The sequence below is a fragment of the Lethenteron reissneri genome, chromosome 14 (genome assembly GCF_015708825.2).
Source record: "Lethenteron reissneri isolate LAM-NWPU_2019-01 chromosome 14, ASM1570882v1, whole genome shotgun sequence".
NCBI classification, from domain to species: domain Eukaryota; kingdom Metazoa; phylum Chordata; class Hyperoartia; order Petromyzontiformes; family Petromyzontidae; genus Lethenteron; species Lethenteron reissneri.
In genome coordinates, this window is record NC_083792.1 from 10,296,400 (window position 1) to 10,323,073 (window position 26,674).

The window sequence follows — 26,674 nt, forward strand, 5'->3', positions numbered from 1 at the left end:
AGTTGAGGCTGAGTCGACCTCGTGGAAGCCCAGGACCGGTTCAGATAATCGTCACTAGGGTGTTGGCCGTGAGCGCGAATCGGACCCGGGTCGTCAGGTTCGTGGCTGCAGCGTAGCGCTAACCGCTGCGCCACCGCTCCCTCACCCCGATACCCGCGACCACACACGCGCACGTGGATGTGTATGTGCACGTATGTAAAACCGGGTACATTTTGTAGGAAACAGCGAGAATATTCTCGAGGGACACCGTCGACGATGGCTTAAAGCAACATTACAAACGATTAACCTTCTACGCCTTCGGAAGACAAAGCGGCTATTGATTTGACCCGAAATGATGAATAGCACGACATGCAGTGAAGATAATGACGCTTCTCGTTTCCATTTTTTCGTGGGGTAAGGGGTGGAGGGAGGGAGGGGTTGGTGGGGGGCGTCGAGATGTTTTTTACCTACGTGACTTTACCGAAAAAATCTAAGAATATGAATCATTGCAGTCACGAAAGCTTCAAATCTAGAATGAGTTCAGGGGTTGATAGCCGAGGGAGGGTGGTGTGTGATGGGGGCTGGTAGGAAAGGATTTGGGGATCCAACAAAATGTGATGACGGCGACACAATGCCTGCTACAATCACCCAGGAACGTCCTTAACGCTCGTGACGTCACTCCACATCGACCAACCCCCCTCATTAATATTCATGAGCAGGTGACGTCACTTCACATGGAGCACCCCCCCCCATTATTACCTACTATAATGAGCCAAGAATGTCTGTGTACAATGCTCGTGACGTCACTCCACGTCGACCAGCCCCCCTCATTAATAATCATGAGCAGGTGACGTCACTTCACATGGAGCACCCTCCCCCTCATGAAAAATTATGAGCAGGTGACGTCACTTCACATGGAGCACCCTCCCCCTCATGAATAATCATGAGCAGGTGACGTCAGTTCACATGGAGCACCCTCCCCCCCCCCATTCATAATAATTAGCGGGTGACGTCACTCCACATGGGGGGGCGAGGCGCCTCCTCCCCCCTCCTTGGCGTCAACTCACAACCCTCACTACAAAGGCAGAACCCTCAGGTCACGCGATCTCCGTAACGCTGTTGAGACATCAAAGTAAAACGGGCGTCGTGATGAACAAGGGATTAATACCTTAAATTAAATAGGTCTGTGTCCCCGCGCCCTTACAAATTTCACGCACCTTAATGTAATGAATAGCACGTCACCGTCTGCAAGTTTCAGATTCGCTGCAACACACCCATCCTTGGACGTGCACAAGGCTCGTGTAGAACGTTTACTTAATGACACGGTGAACATGGATGGCGTACACGGCGGCTGCTGTGAAGGCGGGCGGGGGGGGGGGGATTTAATATAGGTCAGCAGATAAGTGGGCAAGGCGAGGCAGCGATAGATATCCCTGCGCAATCTTGTGGCCCCAGGAGAATACACGGCGGGACACGGGGCTTCGTGACTCGCTGGGGGCTGCTGGGGGCTGTCGTTGGCTCCTCGAGGAGCGAGCGTCGCTTTCGTAGGTTTTTTTCGGTAAAGTCACGTAAGTAAAAAATTAAAATTAATAAAAGTTAAATAAAAATAAAATAAAAATCACGACGTTTCAAGGGCAACACAAGCTTCCATCTTCAGGTGGAATCGTCACAGCACGCTTGCTGTATCAATTCATCTTGATACAGCTATCGTGCTGTGACGGTTCCACCTGAAGACGGAAGCTTAATGTTGCCTCCGAAACGTCGTGATTTTTATTTTATTTTAATTTTATTTTACTTTTATTAATTTTAATTTTTTACCTACGTGACTTTACCGAAAAAGACCTACGAATATGAATCATTGCAGTCACGAAAGACTCAAATCCAGAATGAGCGAGCGTCGCTTTGATGATCTCGTCGGACCGGGGGAGCCGAGTGGGGAGCGCTCGCCACGGACAGCTGCAGGCAGGGGAGCACCCGGGGCCCACTTATTTTGACAAACGACGAATGTCATGACAGCAACAGGGAAGTCATCGCAGCCTTCCCCTCCCACTCACTCCGTCCCCCCCACCTCTGGTTTAAAGAATCGCGAGAGCGTTCCGTCCTGGCGTCCCGAGGAATCTGATGAGTGTGAACTGTTACGTTGCCGGTAGATTGGGAAATACACGTTGCCGAGTAAATTGCATTTATATGAGCGGGTAAAAGCTCTTTTTTTATATTGTCTTATTTTATTTTCTCAATTTATGCCAATTGCGTTATTGGCGTAGTGTCGTGCAATGGAGCGCCCGTTTGGAAATCTTGGGGCAATTCAGTGCGCGCCGGGGGTAATGGAGCAGATATCTGGTATCTGTTCAAGCAACGTTTTATTGTTGGCCTTTGATAACATCTCACGGAACGCACCCAATATCTTGTCAGATCTCGGAATCCCTGGCGTATTGAGCCTAAATATAGTGCTTGGGTGGGTGACCGCCATCATGCATAATATATACCATAGGATGCTGCAGAGCTACGTTGTGGGCAGTGGAGGGGCAAGTGCAGAGCATTGTATTGTTGCGCTGTACCCTGTATGCTCCCTCGTCGATGCTCCCTGCCTTGACCGGCGCGGTGAAGTATGTGCCATTCACCTCCCGGGTGAACCCGTAAGACGTGAATGGCAACACGATTCAGCGATGAACCGGAGCCACATGCAGATTGACGAATGCAACCATAAGCCGGCATAAGCGGACACTCATAAACCCAAATGTTCACATACTTAAACCCTTAAGCGGACAGGGTCGGGGGATACGAAAGGGAGCGGATGAGAAGCGGCCGATGGAAGCGTCATACTTACACAGGGTGCTTCAAAACAACGTGAACACTTCCGAGAATTTGCAACAAAATCACAAGAAATGTACCTCCCGGGTTCTGGAGACCACCTGGAGAAGATTCCAGGCACGCGTTGACAATGATGGCGAACAAGTGGAGACTCTTTGAGTTTATGAAGCTACGAACGTACATTTGTTATCATGTTACAGTGCATTAGCCGTTCTTTTTCCACCGAAAACGATAGTCCCATGTAAGTGTTCACATGATTTTGAAGCACCCTATTACTGCACCAGACTCGGCGTGTAGCAACCAGCGTGGTTTTAAAGGCTCATTACACGACAGCATCGCACTTGGATGGCATGACGGGGGGGAATGCTGACCACAGCACGCGGAAATAGAATTATTGTTGCCCTTGGTGTGACGCTCAAGGTAGGATATACAAAGGAAGCGATGATTCCGTGGCGTCAACAGTACTGGTCGAGACAACCACCCCCGTTGGAGTCATCATTCACGACCCCGCGCGCCAATACATTTCACGGAGTAAACGTTGATGCCTTGAAGGTTTACCGCGCGGGTTCTCAGCTGATTAGGCTCAGAATCAATATCGATCGACCGCATCCAAATGTTTTGTTCGTGTACGACGCTCCACGTACACTAATTTCTGAAGGAGGGGAGAGTGGTGGCTGGGTCATATTGCACTCCGTTGTCTGCGGGTGAGTGAACACGTGTGGACGGTTCTGTGAGGTTGTTTGCGATTGGACGTGGGTTTTATTCGCGAGTGGCTTGATGGAACATTGGGTAGTGGTTAAGGTCACCACTGCGCTATGAACCCCGGAGTTCAATTCCCGGCTATCTGAGTTCGATGCCCCATCAGTGGTGGGTGATGTCGGAACTCATCCTGCACCCTCCCTCCCTTCAACAAGTCACACTGTCCAGCATGGTGAAGTAAGGTTAAACAGCCTCTTTGACCGGACATATGTGAGAAATAGCTTCATAGCACGTGGGATTTGAGTCTGATTAAAAAAAAAATAAAGATTCTGATACGGTTTTTTTGGAAGGCTTTTATTCGGAACTTGACTGCCAAACGTCTGTATGTTATCATTATAGAATGTTAGAATGAGTCAAATAATGCATACATCTAAAGGCTCTTCAAAATAACTTCATCCACAATGTAACTGTAAACTGAGTTATGGTTTTAATAAATACCAAGACCTCGTGAGTGAAACGATACAGCACCGTCAACCAGAAACTTCGCGTCCTTTCAACCCTCCTCCCTCCCTCTCGCCTCCATCACAGCCCCCGCCAAACCAGCACTGCCCTTCCTCGCTCACTATGCTAACAGAAGGCGACAACACGGAACATAAGGGGACAGCCAAAACAAACGCGCCTACACGCCGCATTAGCGCCTGCACGATATCACATCAGACCTCAGGCGCTAAGCACAATTCAGCTTGTTTCGCAAACTACTTGGATGAAGCGACTTATTCCGTATGAGCGATGATTCGGTGGCATGAACCGCAAGGGCTTGTGTAGAATAGGATAAGCATCGACAAGGTTTGTGGACCTGCATTGGAGGAGTAATTCAGATGTCGGCACCATAAGGAAGATCTGAATCCGGATGCTGGTAATGAGACTGTCAGAGGGGTCCTTGACAGATGTGTCAATTGCATAAACAAAGCCAGAGGGTCCGACACTGTGAGAGCCGACCTAGGGGGCCAGGTGTCAGGTTTTTGTGTTTTGTTTAAACAGCTGCTGGATTTAGCAGAGAGAAAGTAAGCCATGGCAAAATGTGGTGCCATTGTCCGTACGATAATGTCTTGGTTTAATTGTGTTTCACGAACAGACGAACGGACGTACACGTGTGAGTGTGCAGGGAGCGGTCGTGTAACGGTTAGCGTCAATACATCAGTGACGATTATCTGAACCGGTCCTGGGCCTCCCCTTAGGTCGAATCGGCCTCAAATGAGTACCTGGTGCGGTGTGTAGACATCGCCACTGGGGAGACAAAGGCTGCCGGACGTGGTGTTGGCCACTCACCCCCTCGTGTGCCGCGCCGGCCTTTAAAGGTGCTCACTAACAACACTTGCCCCAACAGTCTTAAGGCATCATGGGGGATCTTTGTCTTTGTATATGATGTTGCGACTAAACAAAAACTTAATTATTTTATTTTACCATCTAAGGCCAATTGAGCTTTCCAACTATTTTTCAGAAGCGACCTGGCCACAAATTATATCTCAAAGAAGTGGCTTATCATGTGAACATGTATAGAAGCCAAATAACCTTAAATGAATGTTAGATTTTTATGAATGTTTGATTTTAACCCGGAGGATCCGGCGAAATAAACTACGCGACCTCGGGGAGAGAAAACATTCAAACTCCAAATATACAACAGACGTCAGGATCGGGGTCGAAACTAGGGCCTCTTGTATACCAGGCGAGGTAGTTAACATCTCCTAGCCACCGTGATAATGATGAGAGAGACCCTCAAACTCTAAGTACACAGCAGGTGTCGGGGTCGGGATCGAACCCACGACCTCCTGTATCCAGGCGAGGTAGTTAACATTTTCTAGCCACCGTGATGATGATGATGAGAGACACGCAAATTTCAAATATACAGAAGACGTTAGGATCGGGATCGAAACCATGACCTCCTGTATACCAGGCGAGGTAGTTAACATCTGCTAGCCACCGCGGTTTCCTATCTGTATGGACGCTTCAGATGCCAATGCCGACACGTGTCAATGTGTGTAGAGAACCACGCTGAGCCAAAGGTGGACACTAACTCTGCTCTAGAGATCAACGCGGTGAAAAATACACGATTAACTTAAACGCGCCGACAGCTAAACAACTGCCTTAAACACCGCACACAAACACCGCTCCCTTAGACACACACACACACCGCTCCCTTAGACACACACCGCTCTCTTAGACAAACACACAAACTGCTACCTTAGACACACACACACACACTCCGCTACCTTAGACACACACCGCTCCCTTAGACACACACACACCCTTAGACACACACACACACCACTATCTTAGACACGCACACCCTTAGACACACACACACTCCGCTACCTTAGACACACACATACCGCCCCCTTAAACACACACACACCGCCCCCTTAGACACACACACACACACCGCTCTCTTAGACACACACACACACACACCGCTCTCTTAGACACACACACCGCTCACTTAGATACACACACACATCGCTACCTTAGACACACAAACACACACCGCTACCTTAGACACACACACACACACCGCTCCCTGAGACACACACACACACCTCCCCCTTAGACACACACACACCACTCCCTTAGACACACACACACACACCGCCCCCTTAGACACACACACACACACTGCTCCCTTAGACACACACACACCACTCTCTTACACACACACACACACCGCTCCTGTGACGCGGCCCGTAATGCATTCATCCCGAAGGCACCTTTGACCGAGCCACGGGGACGCTTTTGAATAATATATGTTAATGAGTGCGCCTTGTCCCCATTGATTGCACTGCCATATAATTTCGAGCTGTTTTACAAACAGCGCCCGGGCTTCGTCTGTCCCTCTCATCCCCAAGTGCTAGAGACGCACGGGGGTGACATTGTTTCGTGTGTCTGTGGGAGACGAAATAACACAATAGGTAGCACCACGGGTATTGTTACAGTTGATAACAATGGTCGTCCTTCTGCGTAGGGTCTCGCAATTGCGCTGTACAGCTCCTGCGATGTTAGTTGCCGGTGTGTCGTACGGAATATCTTGTCCGACGTTTCGCTCCACTTCTAAAGAAGCTCCCCCAGCAGAACGCGAAGCGAAACGTCGGGGGCATCACGCCGAACAACAAACACATCGGACAGGTTCGACGCTGGGGGGGGGGGGGTGGGGGGGAGGTTATTGTGTTTGTTGATCTATTTATTTTCTCCTGCCCCACCGTGCTACCCGCCGGCATCACATCACGCATGACACGAAGCCGTGCGCCGCTTGAAATCCTCTCAGCGAGCACCCCACCACCTCCTGTTATAACACAAAACGTACGCAGACAACACGCCTCCTGCACAAACCCGTCTCTGCACGAGAAAACAACAGCAGCAGCAGCAATAAACACAAGTATTTATTGCACATCTCATCAGCGGCGCGGCCGTCTGGAAGCGAAATATTTTTTTAGCAGCATGTATTCAAGACAAGCAAAAAAAAACTGTCCACTGGTTTCGACACGCAGGATCTCATCAGCAGCCGTCAGCTGAGCTCGAGCCAACGCGAGTGAATTACCAGATGTTAGAAGGGCAAGGACGATCTCACTCCGTGCTACGGGGTGCGAACACGATCTGTGAGGAGGATATCGTCATCTAAATAAATATTCGCGAGTCGCGTTTTCTCCCTCGCTTCTTATCCACAATAGGCGGCGCACCTCGCATTTCCCGGCCCATAAGAGGTGTTTGCTGCATGGCAATCGTGAGATAGGATATTCGGCATGAAGATAATACATTAATAAATAAAAACAACGGGGTGGTGGAGGGGCGGTTGGTGATTCAACAGATACTGTGAAGTCGCTGCACCACAGAACCCTATTTACTCATTATAAGACGACCGCACATCCCGGATTCGAACCCAGCGTTTTACCAGCGCGGGCCCAGTGCTCCGACAGGATTCGATTAATTCAAGGCGTTAATATGCGCAACCGATCCGTGTTCTATTTTAATGCGGGTGTCATTTGTCGGAGACGTCTTTCATTTAAGGTGGAGGCTGGGGCTAGGGCATGGGGAGTGGGGGGAGCGAGATGGGGGTGGGGTGGGGTGGGGGTGGGGGGATTCCCTCGGGCTGTGGGGAAGAGGGGCGGGGAGATGGAAAGGGGTAGCAAGCAGCAGGGGTAGAGAGGGCGGCGTGCGGCTGTTGATCACCGTGCGGGGTTGGGGAGCGCTACCATATGCGGCGGTGTGTAGGAGAATGAGGATAATGATGATGTGGCTTTGGTCAGCGTGCGCCTTTGCTGAAACGCGTTCGGTGGTGCGCCAGACTGGAGCTTGATTGACCACGAAGGAGCTCCATGTCGGGATCTGAGGCGACGCTGGTTCTCGTTATTGGTTCGGCTTTGTTTCCCCCCCCCCCCCCCAAAAAAAAAACTTCACACAAAAGGGGGAGAGGAGCGATAGGTGGGAAAGAGAGAGAGAAAGAGGAGGGATCGAGAAGGCAAGCGGCACAACGCGTGAAGCGTGCACCGTGATCACGCGTGTTCTGATCGTGGAGGTGAGTAAGACTGCCGCATTAAATTCGTGATTCACATTCATTAAGGTTCTGGTCATAATGCACTCCCTTATTTACGATATGCCGTGTGCACATATGTGTACGGGATATCACGTGTATGTTAAACTTATTTTGCAACGTACGTAGCTACCCGTACTAATCGGAGCTGCGGGATATATATAGTATGTACTATTGTAAATATGTATTCTAGATTTAGTGGCGTGGTGCTGTAACATTGATAGGTGCTTTTTACACGACGTATCCGCCCACCGCCAGCCTTAGCGCAGCATTACGGAGCTCAACTACACACAGCAGTGTGGATGGAGCCTGGGAGAGTTGGTGTGCGTGGCAGCCCGTTGTGAACGATGTCTTAAAAACGCATCCACCAATGCTGTATGGATGTCTCTATTGAAGTAAACCGATATAGGTTTGGTCGTTTGTAGCCAAGCCTCAGAAGGGGGGAAATACATTCAGTTTCAATGAGCTCTTGCCTGTTTTAGTAATACATATATTAACTAATCATATACCATGATTAAATTATAACCTATATGGATTATATAGCATTGCCTTTCACAAGAAGCAGGGTTTAGGCGAGTGTATAATAATAATAATGCAGCCAAGCAATTGGTTTAAAAGTACAATAATGTCAATCTGAAATCAAATAGACTGTATATGGAGTAACGTATACAGTACATATTCATTTATAAAATGTGCTTTTAAACAAATTCAATTCGGCAATTAACCAATTAAGAGAGCAGCTGTGTATTTTCCAATTGAAACGTGGGAAGCAATAAAAAACCATATCAGTGGTGTGAGTAGCGTAAATACGGCAATAAACAACAGTTGTAAATGTACGCCGAAAAAACAACACGGAATTCGTCCTATAACAACATGCAAAAGCAATGTTTAGAAATAAAAAGTCAAACAAATTCGTAGAAAAAATGAAGCATGCTATAACGAGCCTATCTATATGCACACAACAGATAGAATAACGAGCTTGGGTCTATGAGGAGAGGAGGAGGGTTGTGAAGGATGCTCGTTAGAGAGGTTACAAAACAACACACACTTATCACACATACATACATACATGCACACATTCCTCAACCGGCTGTGCTGTGCGCTCACACAGGGCACAGTGATTATGAGGAATGTGATCGCACATGGACGCCCACTGCACAACGGCGCTCACTGAGAAGTCGACTCCTTCAGCGCCAAGGAAAGCGACACGGATTTCAGTGCCAAGGCCAGCGACACGGACTTCAGCACCAAGGATAGCGACACGGACTTCAGCACCAAGGATAGCGACACAGACTTCAGCACGAAAGACAGCCACATGGACTTCAGCGCCAAGGAACAGGGACGTGAACTGCTGCACCAGTGGCATTGATGCGCTGAGCACTATCTACAATACGGGTTTCCTATTTGGAGCATGCTATAGGATGATAATACAGCACAACAGTAGGCTGGTTCAACATATCAGCAGTGTTATGGTGGCGACATTACAATCCTGGTCAAGAAATTATAATCGGATAGAAGTCTTGACCGAGAAAGACATGAAAAACTAGCGAACACATTGTTGACAACTCCATGCGTGTAGAAATAGTTATCTCTGCATATTGCGGTTCGAAAAAATGGTATTCTAATAGCCCATGTGGGCGAACGTTACAGTAGCATGCGTCGTCCGTGGGGGCTTGGTGCGTTAACAAAGACGTCGCAGCATTCACTTCCCAATCCCCTTCTCCACTAGCACCCACACCTGCCTACCCCCCACCCCCCCCGAGTCAAACCTGCGCCGTCGTCGCGACGCGGCGAGTGCTCACTGTGGTACGGGGCTGCACCTCTGTGAGGGAGCGCAGGCCGCGGGGCGGCTCGCTCAATGTGCCAGAGCCCGCATCCCCGCGGAAGATTCGTCAACAGCAGCAGCATTTACAACGTTTACAGCTGCAGCAGCAACAGCAGCAGCAGCAGGAGCCCCACGACCATGGCTCGAGTGTCCCTGGGAGGCGAAGACACCGCGCGCTTCGCGCTGCTCGCCGCGCTCATCCTCTGCTACCTGCTGTGCGGAGCGGCCGTCTTCTCCGCCCTGGAGCGACCCTCCGAGCTGGTGGCGCAGGAGCGCTGGCTGCACCGCCTGGAAAACTTCACTCGTCACTTCGGAGTGCCCCGCGCCGATCTCGACGCGCTTCTCCGGGACTTTGAGCTGGGCGCCACGGCCGGCGTGCGGGCGGCACCGCTGCGCCCCCGCTGGGACTTCACGGGGGCTTTTTACTTCGTGGGCACGGTGGTCTCAACGATCGGTGAGTTCGGCGCACGGCTAACAGCGGTGTCAGTGGCATCGTTGATTAAAAACCGACAGCTAGCGGGCAGAAGCAGTGGCAGTGGCGTAACGAACGGCATGCTGCTGCCGCTGCTGCTGCGGCATTGCGATAGTCTGTGGCAGGAACAGGATCAGAAGTGGCAGCAGAATACTTAGTCGTAATCGTCATCAGCCGCAGATGGTTAATAATTATTATCAGTAACCGCAGCAGTAGCATCACCATCATTATCATCAGCTGTATCATCACTGGCAACAACATTAGCGGCAGCGACAGCAGCAGTGTCATCTCTACACAAGGGCGATATGGGTGCATACGCAGGGGCCTTGTTTCTATATGAAGCCCAACATTCCGACTATTTTCTCTATTCTTTGTCCCTCCCATGTCTCTCTATGCGTCCGTCTCTATTTCTGTCTCTCTGTCCCTCCAGTGTATTCCCTCCATGCCTGTCTTTTTCACGAGAAGTCCTCTTCCGCCGAGCATGTGTGTAAAGCCATACTTCGTTTTGAGACAGCTCTGATCAATAGCAGCAGCATCATCAGCAGTAGCATCACAGCAGAAGCTAAATCAAGGTCTATAATAACATGTCACAGCTTCGTCATCATCAGAGCAACAGGGTACAAGCTTGTAAGAGACGGTGTTCTTGTAGCTTGTTGTGAGACACGCTGTGTCACCGCATTGTCAGTGACTACACACAGCAGTAGGTTCATATTTTATTTCAGGCCAATGAAAATCAAAGTTAGTTCACAGCAGATACCTATTAAAATCTACGTGCCCCTCACAAGGAACAGAGCCAAATTTTGCTGGCTTTGTAGCTTTTAAAAAGAACACATATACACCCACGCAATTTAAACTGTAGGGTGCCTTCAGCATTGTGCAGATTTTTGCTTTGGCCAAACAATTGCTTGTGCATTAGACAGGTCAACAGGTATTTGTTTTCCTTCTGGGAGAGCGCCTTCACGTATGTTCCCCAGGGCGGAGCAATGAGCTTTAACCCCTGAGGAAAAGAGCTGCCGAATTATAAGCAAACCACAAGTCGATGGTGCACCTCGTCTCGCCATCAGCTCTCGGGGAGATACAACAGCTTGGTTGTTTGGGCCTGCCTGGGTGGGCCAGGAGATGGCACTGCTGAGTGTTACCCCTTGAGTGTGTATTTATTTATTTCTGTATTCTGGTTTCCTCCCACAAGAATAAAACAAATTGTCATTCATGGAATCGGGCAAAATTATAGCCGTTGAATGTTTTTTTTTCTCGTTAAAAAAATGGAAATCGCTGGAATTTCACAGCCAGTCATAACAACTAGATTACTTACCAATTTGTGGAACAGCCAAAACATATTGTTTTGGTGATTCTCCTCCATTAATGGCAGTGGAGGCAATCAGTGCATTTTCACGCACACACAAACATGACGGAAATTAACATTTGTCAAGATAAGATTCCGGACAATCGAAACCAAACCAAACCGTTTCTTTGCCATTTGCAGTTTACATTATCACACTTTAACTATCACATCATCTGTGCTTTACCGAACGCACTACCAGCATTTGGCCCGACAGAGCTCTCTCTGCGAACCGACGGAGGGGCGACTGCACAATGAGGATCTATTGGTGTTGACGTTTACGGTGTCTGTGAGTTGAAACGACAGCGACACTGAAACCTATGAGGTGCGAATATGAACGTCTGGCTTCGTGGCAGGACAAACCTTGAATGAGAATGTCTTCCGTTGTCTCCCAGTATGGGCAGCGCAACACATTTTAAAAAATTTCCAATGCAATTTGTTCTGCATCGGTGTGCGAGGTTGTTGGTGTTTTTCATGGACATGGGCAGCCCTTCATCAATCCGCGAATGGATGAGGGCCTTTTCACACCATGCGAATCATTTGACAATTTCATTTTTGCCCATCTTCATCACGCCGATCAGTGTGGATTGGTGAAGGTTGGGGGGGGGGCGTGAAGGTGGGGGGGAGCATAGACGTGGGAGTACGAGAGTACTGTACAGTACTGCCATCTGTTGCCCACAACGTAGCCACAGAGCCTATTACACCTGTTTTATGTACAGGTGCCTGTCTCAGTACTATCCAGGCTCAACCCTGCTCCGACAATGCATAATTCGTTTAATTTGGGTTAGATAGTCCAGGTATAGTGGCATATGTTTACTATAACCCACGATCAACCGACAGAGCCAATCAAATCCGGGTTGTCACATGGGCTCTGAAGAGTTTGTGCACATTCCGGGAGATTTGGTTATCGTGGTCTTTATATATACATAAGTACATCCATAATCAAAACCTACATTCTAAAGAACAAGTCGACCTTAGCCTGCACAATGAGCATGATTGTGTTACAATTTCTCTGTGCTGTAATTCAGTAGCAGCCGAACTTTTTTTTTTTAAAGCAGAGTGCCCAATCCAGACAACACCACCGGGGGAATTCAAAGCACGAAATCATGCGGAGCAAATTAACGATTGCATCATATCTTGATTATAAGTTTGGCAGCTGGCATCGCGGCTCACGCGATTTTCACCTGATGACGGGCGCTTGTGTTGCGTCCGAAACGTCGTGATTTATTTTGTTTAATTTCTACCTACGTGACTTTACCGAAAGAACCAAAGAGTATGGATTGCTCATCTTGGTTCTTTCGGTAAAGTCACGTAGAAGGGAAATAATAAAATAATAAAATAAAACATAATAAAATAATTCTCACGACGTTTCGGCCACAACGCAAGCAGCCGTCCTCAAGTGAAGAACAGGTCTGTCGAAAAGACAGCGTCTGAATGACAGACCTGTTCTTCACCTGAGGACGGCTGCTTGCGTTGTGGCCGAAACGTCGTGAAAATTATTTAATTGTTTTATTTTTATTATTTTATTATTTCCCTTCTACGTGACTTTACCGAAAGAACCAAGAAGATGAATCCCTGCAGTCACGAAAGCTTTAAATCAAAAAAAAGTATGGATTGCATCGTAGTTTTAATCAACAGCGGATTACAAGGCTTCCCACTTTGATCAAGCACAAAGGGCTTTTGCTGTGGCATCGCATACTTGCCAACCAATGATAGTACCTTCATCACAGCTATTGATCTACTGTTCTTCATACAGAAAATACAATTCCAAAACTAAAATGTGGTCATGGTTACAAGGTGTATTTATCAATCGATTGATGGATTCACATCGATTAATAAAAGCTCACGACACATGCATCGAATTGCCTTGCATGAAAAATATTTTCCGTTGTGTTTTGCCCGTGACCAAATTACCCAAAGTGCACCCGATCGCATCTCATCTCGAAAGCGAAGCAGGGTTCAATCTGGATAGCGCTTTGCATGGGTGACCACTGTGCATGGCAGGTGTTATAGATTCATCTTCTTGGTTCTTTCGGTAAAGTCACGTAGAAGGGAAGTAATAAAATAATAAAAAGAAAACATAATAAAATAATATTATAATAAAATAATATAATATTATGTTTTATTTTTATTATTTTATTACTTCCCTTCTACGTGACTTTACCGAAAGAACCAAGAAGATGAATCCCTGCAGTCACGAAAGCTTTAAATCGAAATTTAAGGTGTTATAGACTTCGTTGCTACGTGGTGGACAGCAGAGGGCAGTGCAGAAACATTAATTTGCTGTACTGTACCTCCTATGGTCTCGCTTCAATGCGTCCCACCTTCACCAAACGTGCACTGCAGTCTGGCCAAATGACCTTCGTGACCTGCGCAAGGAGTAGAATGACAAAAAGCCTACAAATGGATAAATGTTGTAATAATGGGTTCACGTGATCCCTGCAGCCACTAGTGACCGTTGCATTCATCACAATTATTTTTTATAAAGACATTGATATAGTACAGTATTCTGTGGCCATAGCAATTTGGCAATTCGTCAAATTGCCGGGTGGGAGTTCAGGGTATAGAAGTGGGCGAGTGAATGGTTGCACCGCGAGCGACGAGCGCAGGGGCAGTGCGCCGTTAGCCCTGGCGATGGGGCCCAGTCAACAATGTCCACTGCCTGACACGTGGCTCCAGCGAGCGCTTTCAATTACTATTCACTATTCACTCGAACTATTTTTATTTTAACCAGGTAAAGCCCACTGAGCCATACGCAGTTCTTTCTCAGAAGCGACCCCGGCCACAAATGATTGATCAACAACAACAACAAAGTGGCTTATCATCACGTGGACATTTATAGCAGCCATATAATCTAAACAACATGTTTTTAAATGTGGAGGGAAAATCCGAGAAGACCCGGAGAAAAGTCCAAGCGACCACCGAGATAGAGACACTCAAAACTGCAAATATACAATAGGCATAAGGGTCGGGATCGAACCCACGCATTCCTGTATACGAGGCGAGTCAGATAACGTCTCGCCACCGCGAATTCGCCAAGTTGGGAGCAAACAGCTGCCCTGCAGCTTGAACATGTGACGTCTCGGCGTGCCAAGGCTGGCTGCTTTGCTGGAGGCCTGGCAGAGAAGTCTCACGACTCTCGTCTCTCTCAAAGGAGCCGCGTGTGGCTTGGTGCAGGCACCAGGCGAGGTAGTTAACATTTCGCATGCCTGTGCAGTGTAAATGAACGTCGGGTCTGAGCGAAATCTCAGGGATGATGAGCTGCGAGGTCAAAGGGTCAGTGGGGGGTGGGAGGAATAATTTATGGACCAACGGAAAACGGCAAGGGTCAGACCTCAGCATCCCTTATTTAAGCGCCTGTTTGGGTGACAGGAGATGCTTCTAAGGCGTGCCTTTTTTTAAAGCAGTTTTATTTTTCTTTATCTCTCAATAATACATATGTTGATGTGTTTAAATAAGTCAACACATCATCGGTCAGGCGGCAGGCTCAGCGGTAGAGCGAGCAGGCTCGCAATCAGAAGGGTGGGGGTTCAACTCTTGGTTGGGGGTTGACTCAGGCCATCATCCCTCTGGGGTCGATAAATGAGTACCACTTTGTGGGAGGAGTCAACAGTGGTGGTGTTCTACGGGTAGACTCACATCCTCGCCATAAGAAACAGGAGTAGAAAATTCACTTCGACTTTTGCCGAGGAACGAATCACCCGGATCATACCCGATCTCGTGAGAGCCTCAATAGCTTCACCAGGGTCGAGCCTGGATAGTGGTGCTTTGCTTTGATGGGCGACCCCACCATGCCTAACAGAGCGTGTAGGCTGTGGGGCTGAGTTGGCAGGAGGGTGATCGGATTGGAGGGGGGGGGGCATCATGCACGCCAGGTTTCCATAGGTGGCAACCTGGCGTCCATGTACTGTACACCTTGAATGCGTTTGCATTATCGCTGCCCATAGAGATGGTGATTTACTTTCATCACGAATGATAGTGAATATGTTTTAAGTTGTCAAAACGAGACTTAAAGAAACGTTTAAACTTCAGACTAACTCTGCCTTCTGAGTAAAACCATTACATCTGCAGGCTGACACATTTCAGGCCCCATCTTTGTAAAAAAAAGACATGATCTTCGTTATAATTTTAACAATAAACGTGCCACGTTTAACCTGTCTATCGCTCGTAGGACACGATTAGAATTTACGTCAGTCACTCGGCGACCGTCGTCTGCGCGCGTGAGATAGGATTGTGCAGAAGATGTGAACCGACGGCTCTCAGGAGATGGGGTACAATTGCATCTTTGTTGGTAGGACGCTCTCTCTTTCTCTCTCTCTCTGGCCTCACGGAGACACCGCACGCCAGAGGTTGCAACCGGGTACCCGATACCCGTACCCTACCCGATACCCGGCTACTCGTTTGCGACCTTGGTGCGGCCGGGTACGGGTACGGGTAGACCGTGAGTCACTGGTGAGTAACCGTTTGTCACTCATATCCAAACGTCTTGTCTCTTCTCACAATTCAAGTTCCTAGAATCAACCCTCCCGCGCCTGCAACATGGCTTCATTCCAGAGGTCGCAATCAGGAACCCGATACCCGTATCCTACCCGATACCCGGCTACCCGTACCCGGCCGGTACCCGTACCCGGCCGGGTATGGGTAGGGTCCGGCCGGGTACGGGTAGGGTACGGGTACGGCCAGGTATGGGTACCCGTTTGCGACCCTGGTGCGGCCGGGTACGGGTACGGGTACCCGTTTGCGACCCTGGTGCGGCCGGGTACAGGTACGGGTACCCGTTTGCGACCCTGGTGCGGCCGGGTACGGGTACCCGTTTGCGACCCTGGTGCGGCCGGGTACGGGTAAGGAATCAAAACCTGTTTGCGACCTCTGCCGCGCGCACCTCTCTCGCCACGCGCTGCGTCATCAGCAGAGTGGCCTTCCACTCACATGGGGACCTTAATCAGCGATGGCCTCGGGATGCCTTGCAGATGGCACTACACACGTCCCTCCATACTCACTTACAGGACACTGGATTGACTCACTCTCTTCTACCGTTTGGTTCTCTATGCTAATAATAATACAAATATAATCTTGTTGAAAGGTCGAAAGTGGTTTCCCACTCAATTCAGCAATGGGCTGCACTCGTTGTCTGAATATACATCCCAAAGGCAGCGGTGGAAATTCCACATTTCTATGGTGGGAGCAAGTTTTATTTTCTATAGGGAAACCATGATGAGTGATGTTCCCACAGTGCTACTAATTTTTTATCAGTCCGATAGAAATGAAGAAACTGAGTCAACCCCTCGTGCACTATACCACTGTGCTACTTTTACCAGGTAAGACCCATTGAGCTATTAAGCTCCTTTTAGGAAGCGACTTGGCCACTGGCGGGATTTCGATCGGATCATTTGGGGTTTATTATTAATAAATCGGCATTTTGCGACCCCCACTGCCATCGTGTAGCATATTATTACGTGCCAGTGACTCTATGAGATGATAGAACAATAGTCTGAGTCCATAATTGGAAATAAGTAAAGATAATCAGTTATAAGTGACCCACAGAATTGTGCGCAGTTGTGTATACAGTACACGACTTCCCTGAAGGCATTCACCTTCAGCGAGCGCGATGCCGATCACACAACGCGGTTCGAATTCGACCCTTGATCGATGGCTGTGCCATCGCCGCACACGCGTCGAATAAGAAGCAAGGGACAAGTCCTTACTTACTAACAACTCCTATCATTTTCATTGCTGGAGGGGTTGCCTCCCCTACCTGAAAATCCTGGCTCCGCCATTGGATCAGGCCAACAAAAGATAGCTCAAGAAAGCGGCTTATCGAGTGGAAATGTATAGCAACCAAATATTCTAAACGCATGTTTATACATGTGAAGGGAAAAATCGGAGGACCCAGATAAAAATCCACGCGACCACAGGGAGAACATGCAAACTCCTAATATACTGGCGTCAGGGTTGGGATTAAACCCACGACCTCCTGCATAACAGGCAAGGGAGTCAACATCTCGCCACAGCGGCACCCCACAAATAAAAATAAATCACCATGATGAAAAAATATTGACAGATTTTGTGGTCGAACGGACATCGTTTAATGGCGTTGTGTTTTCTAAGATTAATTACTTTTAATTCAGATCAAGTTTCATTACTTTAAGTTTCTTTATTCCCTATCAGACGGTAGAATGTATTTTATTATCCTAGTTTCTTAGAGTCTAAACGAGCTTTCCTAAGAGACACATTAAACGCACAATTCACTTACTCATGAGTTATCAACACTGACGCATCTTGAATACGGTACCTATAATGTGTTATCCAGTGCCTTTCAGAATTAGCGAACTCTTTGTAAAGTACAGCTGCTGTAATTCTTGACGGCTTTACACCAGACAAATGGGCACATTATCCTTAGGTTTTTTTCGGTAAAGTCACGTAGGTAAAACATTAAAATTAATAAAAGTAAAATAACATAAAAATCACGACGTTTCGGAGGCAACACAAGCTTCCGTCTTCAGGTGGAACCGTCACAGCCACGACAGCTGTATCAAGTAAATGAGAGATTGCAGGAGCTACCACTCCGTTTATATAATGGTTGGAGAGGGGGGGTGGGGAAGGGCCAAGTAAAGCACACTTTTTACTCACCTTACTATATGAATAAAAAGTGTGCTTTATTTGCCCCCCCCCCCTCTCCAACCATTATATAAACGGAGTGGTAGCTCCTGCAATCTCTCATTTACTTGATACAGCTGTCGTGGCTGTGACGGTTCCACCTGAAGACGGAAGCTTGTGTTGCCTCCGAAACATCGTGATTTTTATTTTATTTTACTTTTATTAATTTTAATGTTTTACCTACGTGACTTTACCGAAAAAACCTAAGAATATGAATCCTTGCAGTCACGAAAGCTTCAAATCTAGAATGGGCACATTATCGTAACCGTGAGGATACCGTGCAATTGGACGCCACCATCGTCGTCGTCAGCCATGATCTACCCACTGCTGGATGAAGGCCTCATGTACCGTCTCCATCCGCCATTGGGCCCGTGATGCCAAAATTCGCATCCTGCGCACGGACTGACCTCGTTGCACCGACCTCCACATGGCCGTGACACTTTCTCGAGCACGCTGTATCCTCTAGCTGCTATTTCATCAGCAGCCCTTGGCCACCATGCCAATTCAATTCCTACCGATTGAAACCACGCATGATCACCGCATGACGGTAGGGGGGGGGGGTTGAGTTGAGTTGAGTAGGTGGGGAGGGGGGGGGGTCTTTCATTCAGGAGTGGATTGATCATAGTCAACGTTGGCAACAACTATACAGTTGTGTTCAAGCGGTGGCTAAATGCGACTGGATCTCGATATAAAATGTCGGGACTTGGGAGGATTCCTCAGGAAGGCAAGTGCAGATAAAGAGATTATGATTGTAAGGGTATGTAATGCACGTACGTGGAACTTCTTTTGCGCCCTTGGTAGCCAACCATGCTAATGGGAGGTGCTAATCGGGTAGCAGAGACCAAAACATACGATGCCAAAACAAATGTGTAAGTCAATTGGGGGCTAGTTTAAAATGTTAATGTTAATTGGTGCAGATACTTCTTAATAAGTAATGATATGGCTCGGCTCCATGGGGGCTGGGCACTTTAAATTCCTTGACTGCTGTGCATATTAAACAGCGTCATTTAGTTCACCTGGAGATTCACCCCAGGGCTGACCTTCAGCAAAATACCAGTTTAACACGTAGGCTTTCGCGACCAATATTATTCATAATCTACGTTTTTGGGTTTAGATCGCGTTATTTCTAAATGTGTCGTAACCCTCCACCACCCGACACGGCAAAATACCAGTTTATTCACGTGAAGTTTCACATTTTATAAAGGCGGTCCCATGAGTTATTGTTATAACTGTTGGTCATGGTTTTCTTAGTAGTAATAATAATAAAAACACCCAAAGAGAGGTGAGCCGAGTGGCTCAGAGGATCGGGTTTTCACAAGTGTGAGTGATGACCTAAGCAAGGTCACAAATGATTGCACACAAAAAAAAACCCATCACATTATATTTTGGTTCAGCATTGGCGGTAAAATTCCAACTCCTAGAATTGAAAATACGAGTTTTACTGTTGTGGGACGAACATCACTCTCAGCGGCACGGTGGGTCAGAGGTCATTTTGAAGGATCTCAGATGTAGCTCGGTAGAGTATGCTTCTGTAGCCATGGAGCGGTTCAACTGCACCACGACACATCCGAACGAATGCTTCATCTGATGACAGAACGCGGATAGCACATCAGGATAAGATTGTGGAAAATTTGAAGAAAAAAAAACTAAAATTGATCTGTAATAGAGTATGGTGTGGGCAGAGCAGTTCTGATATCGCTATTATAAACCCAACGTGACAACTTTGAAACACACTGAGAAGGTCGGACACCCAAGTACCAGGGCTCAAACCCAGGACGGCCTCCAATGTGTTAACTCGATGTTTCTGTGACGCTGCCATTATGAACGCAAGATTACATTTGTCATTATGGTGCCTTTGTGAACGTGACATGTCAATTATGAATCTCTATAGCATATTTTATTCGTAAATATAACCAGCAAAATGCAATCAGTACCATAAGCTTTCAGCTCAGCCTGTGTTCTTTGGAATCAGTCAAATCTACTTTTTTATATTTCAAATACTCAGCTGGTGGCAGCTGAATAACAAATACTGATGACGATGGAGAGGGCATGTAGTCATGATATTGTCAGTGGTGGCATGAGACCAATGCATGATTTTGTTCCGTGTAATTCAGAGACTACATGATCAAAGGTGAGAAAGTAAACGTGTTTTTATTTTCATTTAAGTGAGTGTGTGTTTATTTCCACATTCCTATGGGAAGGCCGAGTTTTTTCAAAGAAAAAAAATCGCATCTGAATTGCCCACACCCCAGAATATTGAGGCACAGAGTTTTTTTTGGACTCACACCATTCCATTTCCAAGGCATCTAATGTATGGCTGTGCCATCTGGCCAGTTGCTGATAAATAAATAATATACAGTCCTTGCTCAAGCCACTGCTGGATGGACGTCGCCAAATGCCGCGTCAGTCACGGGAATTGTTTCACCAAACTGCACCACGCTGGTCAAGAGACCCCCCCCCCCCCCGGTCCCCCATGACCATTTCAGATGTCTCTCGCCACCAAAGTTACCCAAGGTTTGGATTCGAAGTCACGTCACCGCATCCACAATGCAGTGCGCCAATCGCCGTGCCACTGCTCCCCAAGAAGTTTAACAGCAGGCTGTGATTAATTCCTGTGTAGGATTTACCTAAGTGCTTGATGGGGGGGGGGGGGGGGGTTACTAATGGGTGGCCACGCAGTAAATTGTTCTGGACCTTTTTTTTTTGAAGGGGGCATCTTTTATAGGCGGGGGGGGGGGGGGGGGTATAGCAATGGGCTTAAAAATATCCTGAGGGGTTGGTGGGAGGGTTGCTGAGCTCAAATATACGCCGTGTGAGTCCTGCACGGAATTATTTGCGATGATTGAATGTCCATTATGATTATTGCTTTGCCAAAAAGAGAACTCGCCATGAGCATGTAACTAGGATTATTCAAATCGTGTGCAGGGGTTACGATATGGATTGTTGCATCTATGGGACCTTTTTTTGCCAGTATAAAAATGATGGCAATAATACAGGTGTGAAAATGTTCAAACACCAAATAGTTACCTTTTGCAAGGCATCAAGTCTACAGTCACCACACGTACTTGTGGCAATACATGCAAACAAACATGCTCTGAAAATGTATGCATTGTCGTTGAAACTGATTGACCTACACGAGAGAAAGCAGCCTGCTTTACGTTAAACTTATTTCGCACGATATGTAGCCAACCTTGCTTTTACGCAAGTATCCAAGTATTAATTGCTCGGCTTGTGGCAGAGTGGGGGGGGAGGTGGCAACTGCTGTGGCGTTGACCTTAAAGTGCACCTAGCCTGGCACAAGCGCCTTGGCGACATCCCCGCCACTTAGTGGTGAATGACGGTGGTTGTTGTTGTTGTTGGGAGTGACAAAGCATTGGTGCGGTGCACCACCGCCGCCACCATCACCACCATCCCCGTTAACCCACGGACGTCGCGTTCTGTAACCCCCCGCCCGCCACCACCACCACCCGGCACAGGCTTCGGCATGACGACGCCCACGACGGTGAGCGGCAAGATCTTCCTCATTTTCTACGGACTCTTCGGCTGCGCCGCCGGCATCCTCTTCTTCAACCTCTTCCTGGAGCGGCTCATCACGCTGCTGGCGTGCGTCATGCGCTCCTGCCACCGGCGGCAAATCAATCGGCTCGTCATCCAGCCGGGACGCAAGGCGTCCGATCAGTCGGACACCATCGAGTGCCTGGCCGGCTGGAAGCCGTCCGTCTACCACGTCATGATGATCCTGGGCATCGCCGCCGTGGTCATCGCGTGCTCCGCTTCGGCGATGTTCGCCGCCGTCGAGGGCTGGAGCTACGTCGACTCGCTCTACTTCTGCTTCGTGGCGTTCAGCACCATCGGCTTCGGCGACCTCGTGACCGGCCAGCGCGACCTCTACGACCACCAGACGTGGTACCGCGTGGGCAACATCGTCTTCATCCTCGCCGGCGTCTGCTGCATTTACTCGCTCTTCAACGTCCTCTCCATCGTCATCAAGCAGACGCTCACGTGGATGCTGCACAAAGCCGACTGCAGGCGCCTGTGCCGACGCCGGCCGAGGCTACGCGCGTGCAACCAGCGGCGCAACGCAGTCATGCCCGGCGTGCCGCGGGGACGCCGCAACAACAACAACGCCGCCGGTGGGGCCGGCGGTGGCGGCGTAGAGACCGTGGCCGCGCCGGGCCCCCGTCGGTACGACGGCGGCGGCGCGGGCAACGACAGCGACACGGACGGGCGTCGTCTCTCGGGCGAGCTCATCTCCATGAAGGACTTCCTGGCGTCCAACAAGGTGTCGCTGGCGCTCATGCAGAAGCAGCTGTCGGAGGCGGCGAACGGGCACCACCACCGCGTAGCGCACCGCTGCTCGCCCGTGCACTCGCACTCGCTCGGGCGGGAGAACGGATTCGCAGCGGGCGTCGGGGCGTTGGCCATCATGAACAACCGGCTGGCGGAGACCAGCGAGGATAGGTGAGACGCCGCGAGTGGCAGAAAGGGGTGGTGGTGGCGGTGGTGGCGGCGTCTCGGTTGGCCACTGGTTTTGCGTGCAAGCGACGGCTTTGTGCGCCCCGGGGTGAGGGGGTGGTGGGGAGATTTTGCAGAGGCAATGACACCCCCCCCCCCCCCGCGCGTTGTTTCTGGCCTGTTGCTGATAAACTATAACTCGAGTTTTAATTTTGTGCCAGGTAAGGCCCACTGGGTGATACCACGCTTTTTCTTTCTTCAGAAGCGACTTGTCCACGAAATGATAACTCAACGAAGTGGCTTATCGAGGGGAAATTCATGGCAGCCAAATTACTCTTAAACGCATCTTCATTATAAATACTGAGGGGGGAGAACCCAGAGAAAAATCCACCGCGAGCAACGGAGAGAAGACGTGAACTCCAAATATACAACAGGCCCCAGGGTCGGAATCGAAGCCGCCACCCTCCTCCTGCACGCCAGGCGAGGTAGTCAACATTCTCGCCACTCGTGCAGCTGGGATCCGTCGAGGAATCGGAACGCGCTGGTGATCGTGTGGCTTCATGATCGGAAGCACTTCCCCAGGAGAGCCGTCCTGGTGGGTGTCCAGCACCGGTCGCGTTATTCACCCGCACGTTGCATTCACGTCGCCACTTGTCAATGTCTCCTCCCTGGTGCGTGCTGTCAGCCGACACCAGAAGCCCCGAGATGGACCTCATCGCCGAGGCAATTCGAGGAAACGAAGTGCCACTGGCTGTAAATGTTACCCCCCCCCCCATCACCGCCACCACCGTTGTTTTATTTAATTTAATTTCCACAAGAATCGTATATCACAAAAACAAACAGGCTTTGCATTAACGCTTGCCTCATGGATAATCTTCTTTGAGCTCGGGTTATTATCTGTGTTTTGACAGCCGGGCTGCCATTGTCTATGGATAGGAGGAAGCTAAGAGTGTGGGCTTCATTTATTAGTGCTCGGAATCAGACATAGATCGGGATGTGATTCAGGGAGTTGCATTTTTATATATATAAATCTTAATCTTACATTTCATTGATAAAGCGCTTTTCTAAAAGGGTACTCAAAAGGCGCTGTACATCAACATTGAATAAGTAAATAGTTTTCAAAGGCTGGGGAAAAACTAAGAAATGTAGAAGCGTAGTCTTGTCTGCAATACACTCGTGTCAATACTGGCTTATAAAATAGGTTTATATTGTCGAAATAACCACAGCCAAACTGCACTTAAGCCTATATTGTTAATGCAAAAAACAATTATCATTGCGTTTGCCATATGACTCAGAGCGAGCGAGATTAATGTATGCCAATGCTATTTTTAGAACCAATCTACATGTGGAAACATCACCGTGGCTTGCTTTTGAAAAAACAAAACCCAGATTTTTTTCACTTTACCAGATGAATCAGCCAGCGTCTGATGCGAACGTCCTCGTACCGTCAATGCTCTCCTGTCATTCTTTGGTGGGTAGCTTACGGCGTGTGTGTGGTCTGTAAGATTGTGGGCGACAAAGAAAGATGAGCATGACGAAAGTGTAACCTAAGCGTTGGTTAGACACAGCGAGAGACGTTCGTTTCAAACACTGGCGGAGCCAGTGGGGGGGGGGTGGCACGTGCCCCCCAATGATCCGATCGAAATCCCTAATTTCGATCGGATCATTGGGGTTTATTAGTAATAAATCGGCATCTTGCGACCCCCACTGCCACTGTGTAGCATATTATTACGTGCCAGGGAACTCTATGAGATGATAGGACAATAGTCTGAGTCCATAATTGGCAATTTGTAACGGTAAAGCAGTTATAAGTGACCCAGAATAGTGCGCAGTTGCGTATACAGTACACGACTTCCTTGAAGGCATTCACCTTGAGCGAGCGCGATGCCGATCACACGACGCGGTTCGAATTCGACCCTCGATCGATGGCTGCGCCATCGCCGCACACGCGTCGAATAAAAAGCAAGGGACAACTCCTTACTTACTAACAACTCCTCTATCATGTTTCATTGCTGGAGGGGTTGCCCCCCCCCCCCCTACCTGAAAATCCTGGCTCCGCCATTGGTTTCAAACAACATTTCTTTCTTGGATGTAACTCACAAAGAGACGAACTGCACACACACAGCGGAGGGGAGGGGGGCGGAATTTCTCATTTTATCAGAAATGTGGTTACAAACGTGGATGCGGTACAACGTGACCGCATGAAGGGGATAAAAGATGTAGGCACGTGTTGTACACGGTACAATCGCGACACCAGCATGCCCCTTGTTTCTTTTTTTTAACGAGCGGCGGGCAATACAACTCGACTGTTATTGCAAAAAGCGTAAATGTTGTCTCACGTTCTTTTTCACCCATTGGCCCGCCATTGGCGCTTAATGTTAATCTGTAATCACTTGCGTGAACGCTTTTTACTTCGGATGTTTCTTTTGTTTTGTGCACGCCCGACGATTTAGACCGTGGCAGTTGGCAGGCTCGACGTGTCCACAGAACGACGCATTGCTGGATTCGTACGTCAGCTCCCGCTGATCATGACAAATACAAGGGGATTGAAGCCATGGGGAGCACAAAAAAAATCATTTTGGCTGACACTTTACGAAGCGTGCAATTTGTTTTCTCGCAGAGACGGAAACGAGGCCATAAAGATGATGGGGGTTTTTTTTTGAAAATACAAAAGGATGCAATTTTTTTTCACAATCTGCACAACATTAAGTGGCGACTTGCATGGTATTTGCTATTCCTAACCCCACCTCCTACAACCCCCTCCCCCCCACCTCCACTTCCCTCCCCCTCCTTCCCAAAGATAGCCGTGAATATTTTTTTCCAGTTATTTTGGGCAGCTTTCAATCATTATTGGAGTGTTTGGTAGAATTGGTACGATTATACGCAGACGTTTAGATATGGCTTAGTTTCTGATGATGTGACGATCCCGTCCCTCAACATGGGACAATGACGTCTGGAATATTTTTTTAGTATAAAAAAAGCAGTCAAAAACATTATGATACAGCATTCTTTAAAAAGAATGTGGTATGTCAATTCTTCAATTCTATGAATTAACTGTTTCACCATAAAAAGAGTATATACCAGCAAGGACAGTTCTGCTAAATAATGATATAGCTTACAAAATACAAACTGTTTCATCTATTTTGATATGCTGCACATAATTAGTAAGAAGTGTTGATACAATGGTGCCAATTGTTAATAATACATATATTTGCTGAATGATGGGGTTTTTTAACGAAAAGACTTCAAATAGCATGAATTCATATTGCTTTATTAACATGGTAATGAAGATACCATTTAAAATTTACACTGATAATTTCCTGCCCAGAAAACTCAGGTCTTTAAACACCACTGGCATGTAAAAATAATAACTATTATAATTAATCCCTTTTTAGTTTAAATGGAATCTACCACTTTACAAAGCTATATTTTACTTGAAATAAGCGATACCCACAATGCATAGACCATTATAAGGATGTGTTTTTCTCTCAGCATGGTATGCAAGGTATGTTTGTACTACGAATGTTACGTTGGGGTTACAAGAAGCCATAGCAGCATTTCAATTGTACAGAGGGGATATGTTCCTGCAATTCGAATGAATGAAAGGGTCCTGGTGAAGTATTGGCGAGTTTCACGCCATCACAAAGATCAGATTATCTGAAGCCACCGCAAGAGTGACAGCCATTTCGCCAACAACACGCGCGAGTCTTTTGATAACGTTGATCTTCAAAAAAACATATCGTCATCCGCCGACCTATTAGCCTTGTTACGATTGGCCCAATCTATGACGTACAATTCAAGTTGATTATTTCATGCCCTTGTAGTGCACGTAAAATCTATCGGATGGATAACGCACAA

The 26,674-nt window shown here is 48.1% G+C and overlaps 1 protein-coding gene across 1 annotated transcript; it reads left to right on the forward strand.

The window, feature by feature from the left end:
* Positions 1 to 7,757: 7,757 nt before the first annotated feature.
* LOC133342191 (potassium channel subfamily K member 13-like) lies at positions 7,758 to 22,917 on the forward strand. Its single transcript, XM_061551162.1, has 3 exons — positions 7,758 to 8,053; positions 9,180 to 10,347; positions 21,838 to 22,917. The coding sequence occupies exons 2-3, from the start codon at positions 9,927 to 9,929 to the stop codon at positions 22,824 to 22,826; spliced, it is 1,410 nt and encodes a 469-aa protein (XP_061407146.1). The 5' UTR covers positions 7,758 to 8,053; positions 9,180 to 9,926; the 3' UTR covers positions 22,827 to 22,917.
* The last annotated feature ends 3,757 nt before the right edge of the window (positions 22,918 to 26,674 follow it).